The following is a 17,848-nucleotide window of genomic DNA, read 5'->3' on the forward strand; positions in this document are numbered from 1 at the left end:
GCCACCTGGATCCTCCACTAGGCAACCCGGTAATTCATCCAGTCGTGTCCATTCAGCGCTGGCACAATTCGAATGTGCGCGCTCCCCGTCGCGTTCCCGTTGCAGGCACTGTACAATCCCGGCAACGGGAGGGCGAAGGCTCCCAACGTCAGGAGGGTGATGAGGCGTGCAAGCATGACTGAGCTCAACCGAGCATGTGCAGTTAGAGGAGGAAGCCCTAGGTATATATATATATATATATATATATATATATATATATATATTATTTTTTTATATGTCAGACTTTTTTATCTGATGCCTGGTGCACACCATGCAATTTCCCGGCAGATAGACGGGTCAAATTGTTTATTTCCAATCATTTTTCTGATCGATTTTGTATAGAAGGGATTGAAAAATCAATAAAAAAAAATAAAAAAACATAGGAGATCAGATGGGACCTGTCAAAAATAATTGATTGGACCCGTCTATCTGAGGGGAAACTGCATGGTGGGTACCAGGCATTATACATGTTACACGGTATCCATTCACAGCATAGATATGTTTTAAAATCAGGCTTGCCAGTGTAGGTTGCTCTTCATGAATTGCCAGGCAGAGCTGATAAGATTTGGAAGGGGAATGGTTAATCAGGTCATTATTAACCTCTTCAGGACCACAGGTTTACCCCCCCCCCCCCCCCCTTTTCTCCCCACCAACTGAGCTCTCTGCTGGTGGGGTCTGATCGCTCCCCCAGTGTTTATTTTTTTTTTATAAATATTGATTTGTTTTATTTTTGATATTTTATATTTTATGTACTCCCCCCTCCCTCCCCCCGCCAGACAATCCCCGTGATCAGCTGTCATAGGCTTCAGCCTATGACAGCCGATCACTGCCGAGACTCAGGAGGGGACAGCCGTGTCACACGGCTGTCCCCAGTACAGCGCTGCTGTAGATCGCAGCACTGTACATGGTATTTAAACGGCGGTTTCACAGTCTAACAGTCTCCCAGTGGCGATCGCTTCTGGGAGACCGAAGGCAGAGCTCGGCAAGCAGGAGATGCGCGCGCAGCCTGTGAGCGATCCTCTGCAAACTGAAGCGCCAGGACTTTACGCCAATCGGCGTTAGGCGGTCCTGGGGCTGCCACTGCGGCCACGCCCATCGGCGTGACGCGGTCGTAGAAAGGTTAATCATTAGCTTTCTGAATCTGATCAGCCCCCACCAAACAGTGCCCTGTCCCTAAGCAGCAGGTTAGCCACTTTGGGGCTCCCAACTACACACAGAGACTTCATCTATGAGTCTATTTAAACAATACCAGTTGCCTGGCAGTCCTGCTGATCTTCTAGGAGAAGTAGTGTCTGAGACAAAACCCTGGAACAAGCATATGGCTAATCCAGTAAAACTTGAGCCAGGTGAGTCAGAATACCTGATCTGCTGCATGCTTGTTCAGGGTCTTTGGCTACACGTATTAGAGACACTGGATCAGGAGCGCTGACAGGCAACTGGTGTGTTTACAAGGAAATAATTATGGAAGCCTCCATATCCCTCTCACCTCGGGTTTCTTTTAATTACTGCTGGATTTAACATCATTATTACTTAAACTGCACTATAGTAAAGCAACCACAAGATGTCACTGTCTGCAATGTGGGGTGATGATCTCTATGGTATTGTGATTTCCTTTATTCATTCTGTGTTCCCCTCTGTTCTAAGTAATCTGCATTACCTGATGGTTGTGTATGATTTATATCTGCACGATTTCTTCAGTTAAGAGTTCTAACTTGTTATACTGGGCGCCTATCTGCGTGTACCTACCACTCTGCTCTATCAATTACCTTATGTACGATCTGACTGGCCCTGTACAAACTTTTCATTCAGTTTTGTTAAAGAACAAATATGCAGCCAATACAGTGAGAACACCTGGGGGGCGCAATTTTAGTATTTGCCATGGTGCGCTGTCTTGCCTACATACGCCACTGGTAGCCATCAAACCTGAATGAACGAGAGGTTTTGTAAAGAGGAATGGTCCAAAACACCTTCAACCAGAATCCAGACTTTCATTAGAACGTACAGGGAGCGTTTAGAGGCTGTAATTTCTGCAAAAGGAGGATCTACTAAACATTGATTTCATTTATTTTTATGCACCTGCCTAATTTTGTTTAAACAATTATTGCACACTTTCTGTAAATCCAATAAACTTCATTTCACTTCTCAAATATCACTGTGTGTGTCTCCTATCCTATACAATAAAATGCAAGCGTCCATGCATCATCATCTGAATGGTTATGTCACTGGCTTTTTTGTACTGAGCATGTGCGCAGCCAGGGCAGTTAGAACACAGGGCCCAACCTGACAGTTTGCTGTCTGTGGTTCACAGAGGTTCTCATTGCATTGTGGGAAATAACAGCTTTTTCCAACTGCCAAGCAAGCAGCTCCCTGTGTGCATATACTTCAGACAGTGGTGGGGAACGAGCAAGCAGGACGCGTATGTGCGCACAATGCGGGGGGTAGCGGCTAGCGCCCCATTTTTTAACGGGCGGGCCTTTTTACTAGTCTTATATAATAAAATCCCTGTGTCTCTGCGTCGTGCCCCTGTGTGTGTGTGTGTGTGTGTGTGTGTGTGTGTGTGTGTCCCTGCTTCCAGACTTGACAGTTTGCTGTCTGTGAACCTCAATGCATTGTGGGAAATAACATCTTTTTCCAACTGCCACGCAAGCAACATCTCCCTGTGTGCATATACTTTGGACAGTGGTGAGAGACCGGTGAACAGGACGCATCGGTATGCGCGTTGCCGGGGTTTAGCGGCTTTGGCCTAGCGCCCGTTTTTTAATGGACAGGCCTTCTTACTAGTATCATATATTTAACTGACATTTTTTTATCATAACAACCAACGATTTATACAGGAAAATCATGGCAATTAACAAGGTTGCCCAAACTTTTGCATCCCACTGTATACACTTTATATAAAAAATTTACTGCATGCAGGACATTAAAATAATGGGACTCCTTACAACCCATAACGTACACATTACCTCGCCCTGCACAGCTTGGCTTGCATTAGGTCAACAGAACTCAGTTCAAAATAAAGTTTTGTTAAAAGCTTTATACTTTTTATAAAATAGAAAAATGTAAATTGTAATCCCCCCCCCCCCCCCCCCCCCCGCCCGGCACTAGACAGTGAATAGCTCCACAGTCATGTACAGCCAGTAATTACAGAGAAATGACTCTCCTCTCACATGACCAAAGAATGAGTGGTTTAGACCTACTCAGAGGGAGCAATCAACTGTAGGTCAAAAATGGAATCTATGTATGCAGAGCCGGGTTTTCCGTTAGGCACGGTAGGCACGTGCCTACAGGCACCTTATGGGGGACAGGTGCCCCTCCCCCCTCAGGTCACATGTAAGCAGCCCAGGAACTTACAGTCTAATCCCTGCCTCATATCACCGACCTCAGGCACTTACACCCTAATGCTTGTCTCATGTCACTAAGGATGATGTGAGACAGTAAATAGAGTGTAATATTCTAAAGACAGTTAGTGACATAAGGCAGGGATTAGAGTATTTTTACTTGGGGGTGTGGCCTGTGTTTAGGGGTGGAGTTTAGGGCACCAGAACGCCTGTGCCTACAGGTCTCTTAGTTGTAAACCCAGCCCTATTGTACCGTAGGTATATTTTCTTTTTTATTTCTCAAAAGCTCCACTTGGGTTTAAACTTCCTATTAGGGCTGGTGCACACCAAGAGCAATTCTGAGCGCTTTTAAAAACGCCATTGCTTTGAACACCAGCACACCAGAGCGATGTGATTTTCTCCCAAACGCAAATACAGGTCCTGCAGCAATTCTGCTGATTTCTGAGGCGATTCAGCCTCAATGTGAATCGCCTCAGAAATCAGGAAAAGTGGAAAACCGCTCTGAAAAGTGCTAGATCAGAGCGATTGTCCAAGCGCTTTTGTTACAGAAGCTGTTCAGTTACAGCTCGCCTATAACAAAAAATAAAAAACGCTACACCAAAACGCTCCGGAAATCACTAGGCATGATCAAAAAAATCGCAAGGCACATTCCTAGAATCGCCTAGAAAAATCACTTAAAAAGCGCCGAGCGTTTGCGTTTACGCTAGCGCTTTTTGGTGTGCACTGGCCCTTAAATGTATGTAGAAATATCTGTCCGAATCAGGCAGTGTATGTTCCTTCTAAAATGTTAATGCTAAGTGGTGGAGACTAAACTACTGATTATTAGTTCACTACTCTGCGCTAACACTCTTCCACAAATATGTGCAGAGCTAATGGAGAGTATTGATTAAACAACACACTGCCTGTAATCATAAGTCACTTGCTCAGTGAATAATGGATAGAATGATATCTTCATTGCATAGTTTCAGTAAAATCTCTCATGTATAGCCATTAGTAACCCCCCAATTCCCAACTGAGGAAGTAAGTGGAGATACAGCCGAGAAACTCCTGGGACTAGTAAGATTTAGCCTTGTGAAGATAGACTTATGCTATTACTCTTTAAAGAGAATCTGTAAGAGAAAAAAGTGCCCCTATGGGGTACTTACCTCAGGAGGGTAAAGCCTCTGCATCCTTATGAGGCTTCCCCGTCCCTTTTCAGATTTGGGGATCCAGCTCTGTCAGCCCCCGAAAAGAATGGGCTTCAGCGTGCCGCAATATTTACCAAGCCTCGCTCCTGCACAGCCGCAGTACAGGCTTCTTCTAGGGCTCCGACGGAAATAGCTGAGTCCGATCGCATCCACCGATTGTGCAGTAGAGCGGACCTGGTAAATATTGCTGCTTGCTGTTCTGTGGCTGCCAGTGCTGGATCCCGAGTCTGAAGAGGATGGGGAGGCCTTATTAGGATCCTCATTAGGCTTCCCCCTCCCAAGGTAAGTACCTCATAGGGTCACTTTTTTTCCTTATAGAATCTTGAAAGAGAGTATGAAGCCTTAAAAAATATCTCTTTTTACTTGCCAGTCCTCTTCAGCAATAAGATCATAGCTGAAATGCCGCATTCCTGCGGCAGAACAATGTATTTATACCCCGGGGCAAAATTCTACGACTTTCCAGGTTGTGGATTTTGCTGCCCAGGGGAGGCAGAGCTTAGCACTGAAGCTCTTCCACTGCTGGAGTCAATCTCTGCGGATTTCTGCCTCCTCTCCCCCCCCTTCTCAGTGAAAGAAGACCGAGAGGCTTCGGTAGAGGCGGAGATCGGCGGAGATGGACTCTAGCAGAGGCAGAGCTACTACACAAAGCTCTGCCTCTACCAGGAAGCTATCCCTGAAATAAATACATCATTCTGCCACGGATTGCAGCGATTCAGCTCTGACCTTATTGCTGAAGAGGACTGGCAAGTAAAAAGAGATTTTTTTAAGGCTTCAGACTCTCTTTAACCTATTTTGGTTCCTGGACGTAGAAACAACGTCCAGGAACCATGCGCGCTACCGTGGCCGATCGCGCGCGTGCACGCGCGCTCCCGGCCCGCGGTTTGTTAGCCAGACAATCAGTGAATCGGGCTACCGTGCCCGATCACTGATTCCTCTCCCCCGCTGAAAAAGCGACAGCTCCTCTCGGAAGCTGTGCCTTTTCTGGCTGTTCCCTCCCCGATGCGTCACTCTAAGCGTGCGTTACGCTTAGAGTGACGTCATATAAACAAACTCATGGCCGCCATCTTGTGGCCAAAAAGTAATACTACAACTGAAAATAAAAAAAAATGAAGATCAACACACATTTACATTACAAACCTATTGTTTACCTCCCACCCTCCCAAAACTACCCAAATAAAATGTTTACTATAAAAAAAAAAAAAAAAACATTGCAATAAAAAAAAAAATGTAAATATTTACCTAAGGGTCTAAACTTTTTAAATATCAATGTAAAGATGAAATATTTCTATATTTTTTTTATTTTAAACTTGTAAATAGTGATAGATGCAAAACGGAAAAAATGCACCTTTATTTCCAAATAAAATATTGTCGCCATACATTGTGATAGGGACATCATTTTAACGGTGTAATAACCGGGACATATGGGCAAATACAATACGTGAGTTTTAATTATGGAGGCATGTATTGTTTTAAAACTATAATGGCTGAAAACTGAGAAATAATGAATTTTTCCATTTTTTTCTTATTCTTCCTGTTAAAATGCATTTACAGTAAAGTGGCTCTTAGCAAAATGTACCCCCCAAAGAAAGCCTAATTGGTAGCGGAACAAACAAGATATAGATCAGTTCATTGTGATAAGTAGTGATAAAGTTATAGGCTAATGAATGGGAGGTGAACATTTCTCACGTGAAAACGACGGAACCTGAATGGGTTAAAGAACCACTGTTGTAAAAATCTTAAAATTTCAAATATATGTAAACACCTACAAATAAGTGTGTTTCTTCCTGAGTAAAATGAGCCATAAATTACTTCTCTCCTATGTTGCTGTCACTTACAGTAAGTAGTAGAAATCTGATATTAACCACAGGTTTTGGGCTAGTCCATCTCTCCATGAGGATGCTCAGCATGGCCTTTATTCTTTTGTAAAGACACTCCCTGAAAAAGATTTATACCAAGATGCTGGCCAGTCTCCCTGCTCACCGTACACCTTTTTTTGGCAGTTGGACAGAGCAACTGCTATTCACTAAGTTCTTTTGAAAATAAAGAAAACCCTGAGAACCACCCATGAGAAGATGGGCTAGTCCAGAGCCGGGACAAGGTCCTCCAGCACCCAAGGCTGAGATACCAAAGTGTGCCCCTCCATCCCTCCCACCCCAGCCGTCACACACTGATTGCTATTAGACTAAGAGGAGCCCCAGGGCCCCAAACCCCCCAACAACTTAATCTCTAGCTATCTGGCTTGCAGTAAATGGCATGTATCCCATTTTCTTATTTCTCTCTGCTTCAAAGACAATAGAGGAATAATAGCTGTGTGAGTCGTGCACCCCCTCCTACACTGCGCCCTGAGGCTGGAGCCTCTCTCGCCCCGGCCCGGCCCTGGGCTAGTCCAATACCTGTCGGTTCTGTCAGATTTCTTCTACTTACTGTAAGTGACAGCAACATAGGAGAAAAGTAATTTATGGCTCATTGTACTCCAGAAGAAATGTACTTCTTATTTGTATATGTTTACATATATTTTAAATTTTAAGATTTTCGCGATCATGGTCATTTAAAGCAGGATTGTCACCATAAAAATGAAATTTCAACAGCAACTGGTCTGAGTGTATTAAGTGATAAAGATGCATTCAAAACTTTCAAATCTTTTTCTGCTTTTATGGTTTGAAGTTATCTCATACCTTAGGAGCACTGGCCCTTTAATAGCCATTGCCATTCAGCTGCATGCTGGGGGTTCTTTTTATCTATAATATATTCCTCCTCTTCCCTTTATTACCCTGCCTAGCTGCCTTGCTGAAACATGATCCTCTGTTCACTTGTGCTTACAAGCAAGGCTGAGGTGACTCAGCATTGGAGGAGAAAAGAAAAAAAAAGTTAAAGGAAGAAATGACATCAGTATTTAGCCTCAAACTGTGGGCAAAAGACATGGTTCCCACCAGGAACAGAATTCTCTTCATTTACTTTATAAGATTCACTGAAATCAACACGTGGACAGTACAATACATGTGTTATGTAAGTAGATTAAGTATTTATCTACTTATATGTGTGTGTTTTTTTCCTGGAATAGTATGGCTAATCCTACTGCTTTAACTGCTGCAGAACTACAAGATCCAGCATACCTTTTCAGTTTGTATTGAGCACTTGAAATTTCAGAGCAGCTTAAATGCTGTAGTCTCCGCCACACTGTGCCTACGTAGTAGCACAGACCCGCTTGGGCTTCAGTGGAAAAAGCCGAGCCTGATCTGGTCCATGCTACTGTGCATTATCCAGAGGCTTCCCTCTATTGAGTTGAGTACCCTTTTGGGGCATTTTTTCCCCAACAGGTACACTTTAAGGCCCCTTTTATGCATTCCTACTTGCAAGCATGCATTGCGTGACCCTGTTTTGCTGCAGGGTAACACAGCAACAATGCAAGGCAATAGGGCCCAGCACACTTACCGCATCGCGTTGTGCTGTAAGTTCACAATCGGCCAACAGCCTGCCACAAAGTCAACAGTGCATTACCGTGGCAACGCGGCGGAGGCAGAATGCATGTAATGTGCAACGCAGGGATTTTAAATTTGATGGCAGCGGAGCGGTGTGCATGCCCGGAACGACGTGATTACGACAGGGAAACCCAGGAATCCCAGTGATGTGCTTCCTGTTCAGCAGGGAGTACGTCACTGGGCGATTGAAAGTGAAGGGCATGCAGGGGCGGCGCTATGCATATGACCCTGTCGGCGCACTCTGCCACAGGGTTATATAAATGAAGTTTTTTGCGTTGCAATGCAATGGAGGTGGAGCATCGCAACACTATGGCCAGGTGTAAAACCATCATATGTATTTATACTTTGTATATGTTTTTATTCTAATTATAGTGATTGGGGCATTCCCCAATTTTTTATGATACACTTCTTTGTGAGGGTGGAGTCTCGAGCATGTGTTACCAGGTGTGGTGCCACTTTACTTAAAGACCACCCTTGTTCACTTGCACCTATGTTATGATTAAGGACGTGAAACGTCCAAAACATGTCAGCGTGTGGTGTTGGATTTTAGTCTCTATGTGATTGATTCAATAAAGCCGGTTTGATCCTACCGGCATTGTGCGGACCTCACTTTCTACAGCCTTGGATTTTGGGTCGGGGCAGCCCGGTTTCCTGCACTGTCGGCGGTTGGAGGTTGTGAGCGGAGTTCCACATTTACTAGGTGGAAAACCAGCCCAAAGAGCAACTTTGGCCAAAGCATACAAAGAAAAATCTGTTGTACCCATCGGGGTGCTCATTACGAGCTCGAGATCACGGCTAACCCATGATCATGAGTTGATTTTTGCGATCACGAGGTTGAAATCGTCATCCATGATCAGCGATCACGAATGCCGGTTTCGAATGCCCTGTGACTGCATCCGAATTCAACTTGTGATTCCAGACTCCAGCCATAATCATGAGTCGGTTACCCATTAAAAACCTGACGACTTTAATGGTTAATAGTAACCACTTACATGCTAGAAACGCCAAATTTGCAGGATATGCTAAGAAGAACGGTGGGAACGAGAGAAATTGTTTTTCAAAAAGACCTTACAGTTTTTGAAAAAATCGATATTCAAGTTAGAGGGAAAAAGGCGCGATTTAAATGCGGTAAAATGACAGTTACTGTGTTAACATGTATATAAATGTAATTTTTTTTTTTTTTAAATGATGTGGTGTCCCCCCTCCCGAGCCTTTTTAACCCCTTGTTTGCAATGCAGGCTAGGATAGCCAGAATGCAGAGCCCTGGCCATGTGGGGCTTCGCACCCTGACTATACCAGCCCACATGGTCCATGGTATGGGGGGGAGAGGGGCGGCAAAGCCTTCCCCTCCCCCCAGAGCCCTTGTCCAATCCATGGACAAGGGGCTCTTCCCCACCTCTGGTGACCCAGAAGGAGGTGGGGGTCGCCAACTGCCCGGGGGTTCATGATGGCATCTGGGAGTCCCCTTTAGGAAGGGGACCCCCAGATGACCACCCCCCTCCCAGGAGAAATGAGTATACAAAGTACCCCTTACTCATTTCCACAAAGGGTTAAACAAAATAAAAGCATGACAACGGAAAAAGTCCTTTAATAATCTTAATTAACCAGAAATATTTACATGTACCTTTAAAAAAATGTAAATATTTACATGTACCTTTAAAAAATGTTCCCACGTCAATTTCCTCGGAAAAGTCCCATGACAATATCCTCTAATCTTGCGACCTTCTGTGATGTTGATTGAAGATCTCCGCGTAAAACCACCGGCAGGTCCGGCACACACCGCTGCCCCCCGCCGCCAACTCTAGCTATATTCTGTATAGCTAGAGCAAAAGCATCTTTGAATTTTGGCTCCAAGGCTCCCTATTGGTCTGTTAATGACCAATTAATTTTTTTCCTCTAGTTCACACTGTTCTTCTTAACATATTATGCAAATTTGGTGACCGTCTCCCAAGAGGACTTCAGGATAGCAAGGAACTCCCTCTACAAGGAGCTGAGAGCTGCAATAAGGGAGTATGCAGGAAAGATAAGGGAGAACCTCAGCTCAAGGGACCCGCGGGCTGTTTGGAAGGGGCTCAAGACGGTCACAAATTACAGGCCTGCACCTCACAATGTAACGCCAAACTCAGAGCTAGCTGAGGAACTCAGCAGCTTTTACTGCAGGTTCGAAAACCCAACTGACTCGCGGGGGCCCCATGCAACATCTATCCTCCTTCCTGCAAACACAAGCCTTCCCCCTCCAGCAGTGAGTGAGGATGAGGTGTTGCACCACCTGTCCATGCTAAACACCAGAAAAACCTCGGGTCCAGATGGTGTGTCTCCAGCCTGTCTGAAAGCCTGCGCACAGCAGCTGACCTCCATCCTTACTTCTATATACTCCAAGTCCCTAAGGGAAGGCAAGGTCCCGTCATGTTTTAAAAAGTCCACCATTATCCCTGTTCCAAAAAAACAGGGAGCTCGAGACCTAAACAACTTCAGACCAGTGGCCCTTACTTCTGTTGTCATGAAAACTTTTGAGAAAGCGGTCCTAGCCCTTCTTAAGCACTCCACTCTGCACCGCCTGGATCCACTCCAATTTGCGTATAGAGCAAATAGGTCCACGGATGACGCTATCAACATATGCTTGGAGTTTGTTACAGACCACCTGGACAGACCGGACTCGTATGCCAGAGTGCTCCTCTTGGACTTCAGCTCGGCATTCAAAACCATATGCCCACGGATACTGCACGATAACCTTGTGGAGCTTGGTGTCCACCCCACCCTCTGCTGCTGGATCACGGATTTCCTTACGAACAGGTCCCAAACTGTGAAGCTTGGAAACATATCATCCAGCCCAAGAACAACCAACACGGGAGCCCCACAGGGATGTGTTCTGTCACCTTTTCTGTTTTCACTTTATGCCAACAACTGCACATCCAAAGAGAACTCCGTCAAAGTCATCAAATTCACAGATGATACCACAATTGTTGGCCTTGTTAGGAAGAACGATGAACGGGCCTACCTCCAGGAGGTGGAAAGAATCAGCCACTGGTGCAAGGAAAACAAGCTAGTGCTCAACAGCACCAAAACTGTGGAAATGGTCATTGACTTCAGAAGGCGGAGCACTACCTGGGGCCACAGCCAGCGACAGATACAAAATCCAGAGGGTCATCAGAACTGCAGAAAAAATAATTTGGAAGTCCCTTCCCCCTCTGGAGCTCATTCATGAGGCCAGGATGTGTTCCAGAGCAACAAGGATTGCCAACAATCCGTCGCACCCAGGCCATCGCTTCTTCCAACGGCTCCCGTTGGGGCGTAGATTCCGAGCTATCTCCACCAAGACATCAAGGCACAGGAACACTTTTTTCCCCCCACAGCAGTGAGACTCCTGAACTCTGTACGAGCCCCTCGGGGTCCCCCGCCACTCAGGGAAGCACCTACGTAGTCTGACACACCCAATGTTAACATTAGTGTTCTACTTCTCTCTGTGCTGCTCCTCTTGAAATGTCTCTGTATCTGCTGATGAGTTGCTTTACTGTCTTGTTTTTTATGATTACTTTGATTACCCTTTTTCTTTTTTTGCTGTATTACTGCTCTCTTCTACTGCCAGTGTGTCTGTGTAAACAAAGTTCTAAGGTATTCTGTGCTGCTAAAACCAATTCCGGGCAGGACCCAAATCATGCTTGGCGAAATAAATGGATTCTGATTCTGATTCTAACATGTAAGGGGACTTTGCTATTAACCGCTAAAGTCGTTGGGAAATCACAAATTTCGACTCGAAACCGCATTCGAATTGCTATTCCACTTCTATTCATAATCACTACCAATTCGGAAGTGGGAGGAGTCGTGATCGTAATCACTCGAATCCGTGATCAAAGGTATCTAAGCACCACCGCTACCCATGTATAGCCCCACTTCCTGTGTTGTGATGACAATGACAGTTAGCTACTGTGGCATCAGTTGACTTTTGGTGTTATTCATGGCTTGCTTTCCTCTAATGAACACTATCTGATTCAGTGCAATAATCGCTGATAAAATATGACAATTTTGATTGCCAATGCTTTGGCATCTATTTTAGTATTTAATAATAATATAGGCCTGAAGCTATTAGGTTCACTTAAAAGGGCACAATAATGAAAAAAATTAAAAATTAACATACGGTACATGCAGGTAAAGTACGAAAAAGTGCAAAAGTTCATTTCAGTGATTCAACGTAAAAGATGAAACTAATACATGTATATGAAATAGACTCATTACATGCACAGAGAGAGATTTCTGTTTCTAAATGTTTATTGAAAATTTTAAACGAAAGCCACAGACAGCTCTGGCACCCTTTGCACTGATACCGTATAAAGTGCTGCCTGCATGACATCACACTGGATGGCGCTAGATGTGCTGTACAGGTGAAACTCGAAATCCGGCAAATGTTCATTTATTTCAGCAATTCAACTTGACAGGTGAAACTAATATATGAAATTGACTCATTACATACAAAGCGAGATATTTCAAGCCTTTGTTATAATTATGATGATTATATGGCTTACAGCTTATAAAAAAAAAAAATCTAAGACAATTGTGAAATGTTCAATATTCTAGGCTCAAAGTGTCTGATTCTAATCAGCTAAGAATAACAAAAGTTTGCTGTCTTAAAACAGAAAGAATTTGCGATAATTCAGGTTGGAGTGAGCTTGAGATGTCTCCCAGGCATCACTGCTGAATATATGCAAATTAACCATTGTTATCCTTAGAAGCTAAACACACCTCCAGAACCGCTGGAATGCAATGATGTGTCAGCTTGTTAATGTGTACAGAGCCATATTAATCCAACATGCATACAGACTGTTTCGGATTTTTTGATCCTCATCAGTGCATGGCATGGATTAATTTGGCTTTATGCAGTAGGGCTTGTAACACCGAGAGGTACAGACTAACCAGCACGCTCATGGTGAACCAGAACTCATTGGAGTGTATGAGGGGCTACAATGGTCCTAAAAGCCCCCTTACTAAGATGTTAAGAAAAACAAAAGTTTGCTTTCTTAAAACAGAAAGAATTTGTGATAATTCAGGTTGGAGTGAGCTTGAGATGTCTCCCAGGGCATCACTGCTGAAAATATGCAAATTAACCATTGTTATCCTTAGAAGCTAAACACACCTCCAGAACCGCTGGAATGCAATGATGTGTCAGCTTGTTAATTTGTACAGAGCCATATTAATCCAACATGCATACAGACTGTTTCGGATTTTTTGATCCTCATCAGTGCATGGCATGGATTAATTTGGCTTTATGCAGTAGGGCTTGTAACACCGAGAGGTACAGACTAACCAGCACGCTCATGGTGAACCAGAACTCATTGGAGTGTATGAGGGGCTACAATGGTCCTAAAAGCCCCCTTACTAAGATGTTAAGAAAAACAAAAGTTTGCTTTCTTAAAACAGAAAGAATTTGTGATAATTCAGGTTGGAGTGAGCTTGAGATGTCTCCCAGGGCATCACTGCTGAATATATGCAAATTAGCCATTGTTACCCTTAGCAGCTAAACACACCTCCAGCTAATTAATCCAAAACACCTGCAAAGGGTTCCTATTTAATATATATTTCAGCAAACGCAATCAACTGGATTACAGCATTGTGGAAATATCACTTTCTATTTGGAGCTATTGAGCTTGGTTCACACTTTGCTGTGTTTGCTGGTTGTCCAGTGGAGGACTTTTGCTACAATCCAAATAGCTGCATTGCAGCATTGGAGAAGTACTTTGATTGGTTGCAACCTATAATAATACTCTAGCCTGGATATCCAGATTTCTAGACAAGTCATGTGACCTGTAGTACATGTCCAAGATTTAGTGGGTACTCTCCAGGGAGTTCGGGGATTTGGGGTTGTGTGCGGAGGGGTGATCTTATGTACAATTTTATGTGCTACTTAGTGCTATTTTGATTTATGGATAAAGTTTATGATATGTTTGCAACAATTCTAATTGAGTTTGTGATCAATCAGGTCATACTCTTCCACATTTATATCTCACCATTTTTGTTCGTATTTCATATATTAGTTTCCCCTTTTGAGTTGTATCAATGAAATAAATGGACTTTTGCACAATATTGTAGGACCGTTGAAGGACCTAGTTGCGGCCATGTGCCTCGGTCACAGAGAGCAGACGCCAAGATGGAGATGGCTCGGAGCACACCAGATGGAGAGGTGAGGTCTTCCGCTGTGCTTATACTCTGCAGTTGGTGTGGGGATTGCCTAAGATGGGGGGTCGTGGGGATTACCTTAGCTGGGGAAGGGGCCCTTGGATTATGTGGTGGCATGTGGGTTTGACACCTGAGCTGGGTTGAATATGTAATTATTAATTGGCACCTAAGCCATACAGACCACACACACACACACGCACGCACGCACGCACGCACGCACACACACACACACACACACACACACACACTTTTGTATGGTAAATGTACAGATATTCTAATATTAAAGAGAATCTGTACTCTAAAATTCTTACAATAAAAAGCATACCATTCTATTCATTATGTTCTCCTGGGCCCCTCTGCACTGTTTCTGCCACACCCTGCTGCAATCCTGGCTTGTAATTGCCAGTTTTAGGCAGTGTTTACAAACAAAAGACATGGCTGCTAACCAGAGTGTGATGCTGAGGCTGAGAGGAGAGCTTTGAGAGGGTATTTTGAGCTTCTGCCTATCACAAGCAGTGCTGCACATTCCACACATTCCAGCCTCAGCCCCGACAGAGGAAAGAAGATTTATTACAGAGATTGTGCAACTAGAAAAGGCTGCAGTATGCCAGAGCACATTAGAACAGGTATAGGAACTTATAGGATAGAAGAAATAAGGCTCAAAATTTTGTTACAGAGTCTCTTTAAAGTGTAAAGGAGGAATGTAAAATATTGGTATTAAATATCAATATTTTTCTATAGCTAAACTAAACCCTACTCTCACACAGAACCCTCCCCTCCTGATGCCCTGACTCCAAACCCTCATCCTCCACTTTCCCCGCCAGGCAGACACACGCTTCCTGACGACTAACCCTAACATATCCCCCGCCTAACCCTAATGGTCACCCCTGCATAGACACCCTACCTGACACCTAACCCTAACCACCCTCCCGCCTAACCCTAACCTCCCCAGCCCCTGCCCCTGCCACAAGAAAAAAAAATCAAAAACATCATTTTTCAGGAGCTGCCATAGGCACCCATTGAAATAGCAGCATTGAGAGGAAATTTGGGGGCCCGATAAATAGCGGGTGTTCCATTATGTTCACCAGACTGATATTGACAGGGCCGGATTTGTACTTTCCTGCGCCCAAGGCCTGATGTCACCCCCCACCCACACACACACCCAACACCATTCTGTCCAACAGCCCGACTAGCGAGCACTGGTTTGAATGGTCCATTTAAACATTGACATCTTGATTTAAGACAGGGCAAGGAAGGGCAGTAGGGCACATCTTAAAATAACTGAGGAAAGAGTTAAACTGGAGCAGAGACTGCTGCTGATGCTCCTGACAGGTAGAGCCATGCAGCTGATGCCATGTGGAAATAGCATGGCGTGAATGTGACATCGGAGGATGATGTGAAGAAAAAACAGGGCAACCCAAGCCAGCCCAGTGGCCCACCCATGGGGTAGAGCATGCTAAAACTCTGTGTGATTTTACTCATTGTTTAATTGTAAGTGTGCACTCGTACTCATATTACATTTCCCATTCAGTTTTACGCTATGGTAGCCTAAATGTTTTTTGTATCTGAGGTAAGTGAATACATGAGACGTGAGCAAGAGGAAGCGGAGTGAGTTTTGAGAGGCGGGGTAGCCTAGGTGACCCCATTGCGATGTGGACTCATCTAGAAGTCTGTCAGATATAATGAAACAAACCAAAACTGCTCTGGAAATTTGACTGCACCATGCTCCGCCATAGGCAGTACTGTGAGTTACGACTATAGCGGCGCTCAGACAGCAGTTCGGGTGCCATCAAAAGACGGAGCCCAAATTACTTTAAGAACAGTGTAGCCGACAGCCGAATTACGTCTTCCATGGCGGCCTGGAGGGTTGGCTTCACCCTACACCACATTTACCGGTGCCATTTTTGCATATATGCCAAATATAAAGGGTGAGCGCCCACAACTGAAGTGAGAGGAATATGAAGGCTGCCATATTTATTCCCTTTTAAACAATACCAGTTGCCTGGCAGCCCTTCTGAACTATTTGGCTGCAGTCATATCTGAATGACACCAGAAACCAGCATGCAGCTAATCTTGTCAGATCTGACAATAATGTCAGGAACACCTGATCATCTGCAGGCTTGTTCAGGGTCTATGGCTAAAAGTAATAGAGGAAGAGGATCCACAAGGCTGCCAGGTAACTGGTATTGTTTAAAAGAAAATAAATATAGAAGCCTCCACATCACTCTCCCTTCAGTTGTCCTATAAGGTTGCATTTTCAGATGTGGCTCTTGAATCTGCTGTAATGTTATTTGGCGGAAGAATACTGTGTACTATAAGGACTTATGTTATCTATGTGTATACTATTATATATTCTACTTTATTCTGAATTATATAAATCCATTACTATGAATGCTGCGGTATAGGCAGAAGTAACCACTGAATCTGATCGAGGCAGAATTACCCTATGATATGTTTCTGAAGATACTGTTATAGAAACGGATGTGAAATGCTGCCCTCTAGTGTGCATTTAGTACATTTCTACCATTGTTCTGCAGGCTCTTCTGTAAGAAACTGACTTTTAAAGGACAACTGTAGAGAGAAAAATAAGGAGGCTGCCATATGTATTTCCTTCTAAATAATACCAGTTGCCTGGCAGGCCTGACAGTAATGTCAGAATAGCACCAGAAACAAACAGGCAGCTAATCTTGTCAGATCTGACAATAATGTCAGAAGCAGCTGATATGCTGCATGCTTGTTCAGGGTCTATGGCTAAATATATTAGAGGCAGAGGATCAGCAGGACAGCCAGGCAACTGGAATTTTTTTTTAAAGGAAATAAATATGGCAGCCTCCATATCCCCCTCACTTCAGTTGTCCTTTAAAGAGGAACTATTCTGAAAATAATGTAATGAGTAAAATTTCTTATTTGCTAAAATATTATTTAATCAATTATTGCACCATGAATGATTGCACCACCTCAATTATTTGTTTTTAGACGAGGGTCTAAAATACTGATTGCGGTATTTTCCCCACCGAGTATTTTTTTCCGCACAGCCTTTTATGAATCGGCCCCCATATAGCTACTGTATATAGGAACTGTTCCTGATGATGAAACCTGAATAATTAGCATTAACCTTCCTGGCGGTAAGCCCGAGCTGAGCTCGGGCTATTCCGCCGGAAGGCACCGCTCAGGCCCCGCTGGGCCGATTTGCATAATTTTTTTTTTGCTGCACGCAGCTAGCACTTTGCTAGCTGCGTGCAGTGCCCGATCGCCGCCGCTACCCGCCGATCCGCCGCTATCCGTCGCGCTGCAGCCGCCCCCCCAGACCCCGTGCGCTGCCTGGCCAATCAGTGCCAGGCAACTCTATGGGGTGGATAGGAATCCTCTTTGACGTCACGACGTCGATGACGTCGGTGACGTCATCCCGCCCCGTCGCCATGGCGATGGGGGAAGCCCTCCAGGAGATCCCATTCTTTGAACGGGATCTCCTGATCGCCGGCGGCGATCGGAGGGGCTGGGGGATGCCGCTGAGCAGCGGCTATCATGTAGCAAGACTTTGTCTCGCTACATGAAAAAAAAACAAAAATTAAAAAAAAAAAGATTTGCTGCCCCCTGGCGATTTTTTAGCAAACCGCCAGGAGGGTTAAAGTGTGTA

General features: G+C 44.4%; 1 protein-coding gene across 1 annotated transcript in view; it reads left to right on the plus strand.

The window, feature by feature from the left end:
- Positions 1-2,685: 2,685 nt before the first annotated feature.
- Positions 2,686-17,848, plus strand: part of SLC38A11 (solute carrier family 38 member 11) — an 87,390-nt gene continuing 72,227 nt past the window's right edge. The window contains exons 1-2 of the mRNA XM_068247386.1: positions 2,686-2,749; positions 14,125-14,215. Coding sequence (XP_068103487.1) covers positions 14,183-14,215 — 33 coding nt within the window. The 5' untranslated portion in view covers positions 2,686-2,749; positions 14,125-14,182. The remainder of the gene's footprint in view (positions 2,750-14,124; positions 14,216-17,848) is intronic.

This window comes from Hyperolius riggenbachi, chromosome 7 (genome assembly GCF_040937935.1).
Source record: "Hyperolius riggenbachi isolate aHypRig1 chromosome 7, aHypRig1.pri, whole genome shotgun sequence".
NCBI lineage: Eukaryota > Metazoa > Chordata > Amphibia > Anura > Hyperoliidae > Hyperolius > Hyperolius riggenbachi.